Below are 6146 nucleotides of genomic sequence, written 5' to 3'. Positions count from 1 at the left end.
TGTCTGGTCTCGTAGGGCTCGTGGTTTTCATTTCCCCAACACCTGGATGCAGTCAAACACCTGGCCAAATCTGACAAAATCTGACAAGCCTTTGTGATGGGATTTGGAAGAAATTCCCTGCAGATCCTGGCACAGTTTAAAGCTGTCCGCTTTGAGTTAGGACTTGTTAAGGAGGGTTATGTGAGCTGAAACCCGAGACAAGCCTTTTGCTCCTATCTGGAGCCCACATCTTGCCTGGAAATGGGGCATGACCAAGCGAAGGGGTCGCTTGCTGTTTGTATTAAAAGGGGGAAGATGGCCTGTGTGCCTGCCAGCTCGGCCCCCACATGCTTTCTCTATTAGAGCCAAGCACAGAAACTTATCAAAAACATATGTGTGGTGTTAATCATCTGGACTTGGGCTGCACATGGAAGTCTAACTAGCTGTCCCTTGGCAGAAGGAATCTGTTGACCTTCTCAGCTTGCTTGAAGAGGGTGCAGAGAGGCATTTCAAACTTTTGGATGCTTGGTACAAGGGAATGTCTAGCTGAACCTAAGGACTGACTAATTAAAGGAAGACCCCAACACTTGAAGGTTGGAAGTTGCATGGGTTAAGAGTGTTTTTACTCTGGATGTTGGTGAGCTACCCCAGGGGAGTAGTGCTGCAGGAGCCTCCCTTAATGTAACCTGGGCAATGGTACTAGATCCATTAACTTCATGAACTCAGTCCCCTTCAACCTTCCTCAGAAGGAGCTAGTACACTGTATGACCTACCCAACTATTAACTAAATGTTTGAAATCCTTTAAGAGATTTACCACAAATTGATCAGAGAAGCCATATCAGATGGGTTCTTGCAAATTAAATGGAATATAGTTCATGGTGAAAAGTTTGATGGATTTTTTAAAATGTTCTTTGAATAATAAAAGAACCAATTCCTGAATTCTCAGATTACATGTAATTCAAATTTTGCCAAGTGCCTTTATTTTTTTTTACATATTCTGAAATAATCAGTTCTAAGACATAAAAGCCTTCACTTTTTCTTTTATTATATTTTCTCAAATAAACTTCCCAAAAGGAAGATATTTTAAGAGCATTTTCAAACATCTTTGGCATCACATAAAAAAGAAATCTCGTGTAAAAAACGAAATGTCATCTGAACTTTTATAATACAAAGGCGCAATCCAATATGAACATATAAAATATATACAAATATAGTGCATGGTCAGTCACTTAATACAGCTCTCTACAAAAAAAGTAACTTTTTAGAAATTAAAAAAACAAAGTAACCACTTAATCACGAAAGTCCTCTTCTCTGCCAGCGTCCAAGTTCCTGTTTAGTGTCCCGAGGGAAGAGAGGTTGAGGAGATTAGGGGGAGGGGTGGCCTAAGCCCCTTAGTTCCGCCAGGGCCTCCACATCGAGTCGGCCGTGAGCGAAGGGCCGCTGGAAGGCGACACTGCGTTCGGTCCCACGGAGGTCCCGCTGTTGCTGGTGTAAACTGGGATGACCGGGCCGCTGTGAGCGAAGGCTCCGTTGGGGATGAGGAAGGCGAACTGGCCGTCGGGAGCCGGCACCACCTGGAAGCCGCCGAACACCTTCGCCGCCTCGCCAGCAGGGCTGCCCAGCTTGCAGGGAGCGCCGCCGGGAGGGGGCGCCGCGCCCCCGGGGATGGGTACGAGCGGCGGCGGCGGCGCGAAAGGCGCGTGCTGCGGCCCGCCGGGTCCCGGCGGGGGCGGGGGCGGCGCCTGCAAGACTGGGTGCGGCTGCCCAGGGTAGGTCATGGCGTTGATCTGGGTCATGCAGTTGGCCAGGTGGCCGAGCAGCCGGGTGCGCACCTCGGTGTTAACGCCCTCGCACGTGGACAGGAAGCGGGTCACCTCGTTCATGCACTCGCTGAAACCCGCGCGGTACTTCCCCAGCACGCTCGGGTCTGTGCTTAGTGCGGCTGCAGGCAAGAAGGAGACGGACGGGTCACCGAAAGGCCCTGGCCCGGAGGCCACCGCCTACGCCCTGGGAGGTCCCCGCGGCGCGCCTTCCTGACCACTGGGCCCGCAGAACTGCCTCCGGCTCGGGGGTGGGGGGGTTAGTGAAACCATCCACCTCTCCACATTAGCTTGGCGACTAAAGCCAAGACACTCCTCTCCATTCTCAGTCGTTCGATTTAAACCGATCTCGGCCTTCGATCTACTCCCCCCCATCCCCCCCACACACTCAGCGCGTGCGATGTGACCTTGGGTAATGCCCTTCCCCGCCATCCAAACCTCATTTCCCCCACTATAATGGGGGAGGAGGGACTGCTAAACCAGAAGACCTCCAGGCTCTACGCTACCCAAACCGCCACAGTTCTAAGTCCTTTCGCCCCCACCCGCTTTCCCCACTGCCAAGCCGCCCGCCGCCCGCGCCGCTGCAACCACTCTCCCTCCCTTTCCGGAACAGTAACAACTTGGAGTTGTGGCTATAAATAAGCCCCAGACCGTGGGAACGTAAGAGTGAGCCAAGGCAGTAAAATGTAGCTGAATGCCTCTCACAACCACGGGCGGAAGTCTGGAAGAAATCACCGCCCGGTGCGAGGGACGCCCGCAGAGGGGGCCGCGGCAAGCCGCCCTTACCCGTCATCTGTGCCCGCTGCAGGTTCCGGAGGTGCTTCACTGTCATTTCCAGAATGTCTGCTTTCTCCAGTTTGGAATGCCGCGAGCTCTGCACAGGAGAGGAGGCAAGGAAGGCAAGTGAGACCCCCGCCAGCGGCCTCGGAGTGCTGGGGGTCCCTCCCACCGCGCCGACCTCCTCAACCCCCCACGAAAGGGGACCGGCCCTCCAGCCTCAGAGAACGCAGTGCTGGCGGGGGAGATTCGCCGGTGAGAGGATTTCATTCTTAGTTAGGACCTGAGACACAGTATTTCATTTTTTAAATTAAAAAAAAGAGGCGGCATTACCCACTTACATCTTTCTTAAGAGCATCCAAAATCAGTGTTTTCAGCTGGCTCAGACTTTCATTTATTCTTGCTCTTCGTCTTTTCTCCATGATAGGCTTTGATGACTGTAAAGAAATAAAGAGTCCTGAGTTCCCGTGGGATCTGCCATTTCACCCAGGGGTTTTTAAGGGATAAAAGACCCTCCCCCCCCCAACCCCAGCTTAATTTCTTGGGGCTGCAGAGAGATACAGGTACTGCCCTTACCTTTCTATGTTCAGATGCTGTCTTTGGTTTATCCGGTGTTGTGTTGACACTGGCTGGTGTAGCAGCCACCGGGGACGAGGAATTTTTCTCCATTATATCAGCTGGCATTTTTCTGTAGTTTTTTTTAAATCCCTAGAGAATTTTATTTTTGGAGTCCACACACACACAAAAAATTGTTTTATGTCCCTTTTGCTCGAGACTTTCACAAAACTGAGCAAGTGCTGAGGGTTTATTATAATATCTTATGGCTGCTTGGTGATCCGTAGCGCTATTCCAGGACCAAGGAGAGAGGTAGATAGGGGATTCCGCTGTTATCAGCACCAGCTCCCGATCCTGTGTGATCCCCAGGCCCTGGCGGCCTCTATATATATCTGGGACTGCACGCGAACGGCTCGTGTGAAACTTCCCAAACTTTCTTTCCCACAGTAACTTTCAGCCAATGGGAGGAGGAGACACGCGGCACCGCTCGTGGACCGCGCCCCCCCATTGGCCGCCAGGCACAAGGCCTGGCGGCCAATGGCGCACGCCTGAGCCCGGGGCACCGGAGGCTACAACGTCAATCAAAAGGATTTTAACCCTTTGGTACTATCCCTGCTGGGCTTTGCTTTAGGCAGGATTTTTTTCCGCATTGGTTTTACTCTAGTCGTTTCTTTCGCTGGGGGGTAGGGTCTTTGCTCTTCATTTCCTTTCAAATGTGTAACAGGGCTGCTTTGACGCGAAGTTCATTTGAAAAATATTTTTAAAATGTTTAGAAGGACAGGGATACAAGATTATACTTGCAGTGGTTAGAAGAAAAGGGGGAGCGTGTGCAAGGGTGTGAGTTACCGAAACATCTAAGTAATTTCCCGCTCAGACTATACATTGGGGGCGAGGAGGGGGTGAAAGTCCATCTCGCAGAAAAAGGACAAAAAAATTCTTTTTTGCGTGCAGAAAAGGGAAAAAATGCCTTCCACCACACATTTGCAGGTTGTTCAGAGCAAGGTGGTTTCTGATCTCCGCCCGAAGACGGGAGTTGGGGCTTGGACCCCGCGCTCCCCCAGGAAACAGAACAATTTCCAACTGAGCAGAAAGGAAATACAATTTCAAACGAAAGATGAACAAGAAGGACTCTGATGGCCACGATAAGGGACCCGAGTGCGCCCTCGCCCCCCTTTTCCTTTCCAGCCGCAGGCTCTCGGTTCTGCGGCACGTAGAGGCGGCGGGTCGCGCGGCAGCCTCTCCCCTCCCTGTCCCGCGGGCGGCCGGCGCAGCCTCGGCGCCCGGCGCGCGCGGGCCCTTTAAGAGCTACACCAGCCGAGCTGCAGTTTGACATCAGCCGGCCGGCGAGGGCGCGCCTGGAGCCGGAGCACGTGCCAGGATGTTTTATTGCCGCCGCGGCCGCGGCCGGGCCGGGAGGATGTGTGTGTGCGTGCGTGTGTGAGTGTGTGTGCGCGCGCCCCGGGGGCAAGGAGGCGGGGGGCGGCGGCTGGCGGCGGAGCGCGGGGGCTGGTTCCTGGTCCCCGAGAGAAGCCAAGAAGGTAAATAGCAGCTGCTGTGCTAAAGCCTGGGAAAACTCCGCCCCCTGCCCCTGGCCCGGGCTCATTGGCGCGCGCTGCGTGTGGGTGTGTGTGTGTGTCCGGGGCCCCCTCCTCCGGCCCCCGCCGGGCCGGGAATCCGAGGGGGCGGCGGGCTGGGAGGCGAGCCTCGGCGCTTTTAGCCCCCCTCCCCGGCCTCCCCCCGGGCCAAGGTCAGCCCTTCCGGGCGGGGAGCGCACGCCGCGGGGTGGAGGGTGGGGAATTATTCCAGCCCCCACTCCACCCCTGATTTCAGGCTTGGGGTTTTAACTCGGGCGAAAGCGCCTCTTTAGCAACAACCCGGGGGAGGGGTGAGGGCCCTCTTGTTTGCTGCCGGCCCCGGCCGGCCCTCCTTCCCTCCCCCGCAGGGCCCCGGGCGCCCGCCGCGGTCACGAGATGCCTGACCGCACTTAGGAAGCGGCCGGGTCAGCCTCCTGCCTCCGTTCGGCGACTGCGGTTAAAGCGGCTTCGCGCCGCCCGCCTCTTCCCGGGGTCCAGGGCTGCCGAGCAGCTCCCCCTCACTGCGCCCGGGAGGCCGCCGGCGGGCGGCCGGGAAGAGGCGGGCGGCGCGGGCGGCTGCGTGCTGTCGGCTGGCCCGGCCGCGCGCCGGGAGGAGCCGCCGCCGCCGCCGCCGGGTGCCACGTGGCGGGCGCCGGGCCTGGAGCGCCAGGGCTCTGGCGGCGGCCTCCCTGGGGGATTTGCCGCGCAGGGCGGGCGACGCGCACTACCCCGGCCGGCCGCCGCCGCCGCCTCCCTCCCTGCCTCCCTCCCCCGCCCGCCTGCCCGGGTCGTCCACCCCGCGCCTCCACCCCTCCGCGCTTCCCGCCGCCCTGCAGCTCGGCGCGCTGTTCCGGCCGCTCCCGGCAGCCCGGGCGTCTCGTTTGATGTGGCCCCCCTCTTCCCCCCTCCCTTCCCCAGGCTTGGAGGCCGCTGAAGGCCTGGCACACATTTCTCAGACACTTCATTCCTTCCTTCCTCCGAGCTCCCCACTGAGATAATGTTGTAAATGATTTCACCAGATCTCGTCCCGGGTGAGATTCAGCGATTACTGACTCCGGGTGACCTCGTGCAAGCCCCTCTCTTTCTTTCATTACGGAACGCCGCTCTGTGCCAGACGCTGTGTTAATCCCCGGGATTACCACGTTGAGAGACACAGTGGCAGCCTGCAAGGAGTTTCCAGTCTACTCTGGAGGCAGACACCCTGATTGATGACCAGCCATTCCTCTACTATTCCTTTCTCTTAGGGCTTCTATGATGGCCGGAGAGATCAGAAGAACCTAAAAGAAACACTAAAGCACACATGTATGGCAACAGTATTGGTGTGCTTGGGGGATCCAGGGATGAATAAAATAGGTATTGCCCTCAGGGAGCTCACAGACTAGAGAATGCTTTACTCGTAAGTGCAGCTAACGCCTATTTCCAGCATATTCCTTGGTATGT

At 56.4% G+C, this 6146-nt stretch overlaps 1 protein-coding gene across 1 annotated transcript; it reads right to left on the bottom strand.

The window, feature by feature from the left end:
• Nucleotides 1–1000: 1000 nt before the first annotated feature.
• HES1 (hes family bHLH transcription factor 1) lies at nucleotides 1001–3551 on the bottom strand. The gene is made up of 4 exons (XM_081138957.1): nucleotides 3154–3551; nucleotides 2919–3014; nucleotides 2587–2674; nucleotides 1001–1922 (listed from the first exon to the last, which is right to left on the bottom strand). Exons 1-4 carry the CDS (start codon nucleotides 3259–3261, stop codon nucleotides 1372–1374), a joined length of 843 nt encoding a protein of 280 aa, XP_080995083.1. The 5' UTR covers nucleotides 3262–3551; the 3' UTR covers nucleotides 1001–1371.
• Nucleotides 3552–6146: the final 2595 nt, after the last annotated feature.

The sequence above is a fragment of the Miniopterus schreibersii genome (assembly GCF_964146895.1).
Source record: "Miniopterus schreibersii genome assembly, chromosome: 5".
NCBI lineage: Eukaryota > Metazoa > Chordata > Mammalia > Chiroptera > Miniopteridae > Miniopterus > Miniopterus schreibersii.
Note: the sequence above shows the minus strand (reverse complement) of the source record. Positions and strands in the feature narration are given on the sequence as shown.

Coding starts and splice junctions, on each gene's coding strand:
- HES1 (XM_081138957.1), bottom strand. CDS start 3,261: ATGCCAGCTGATATAATGGAGAAAAATTCCTCGTCCCCGGTGGCTGCT. Junction 3,015..3,153: donor CAGCATCTGAACATAGAAAG/GTAAGGGCAGTA, acceptor ATTTCTTTACAG/TCATCAAAGCCTATCATGGA. Junction 1,923..2,586: donor GCAGCGGGCACAGATGACGG/GTAAGGGCGGCT, acceptor TCTTGCCTGCAG/CCGCACTAAGCACAGACCCG.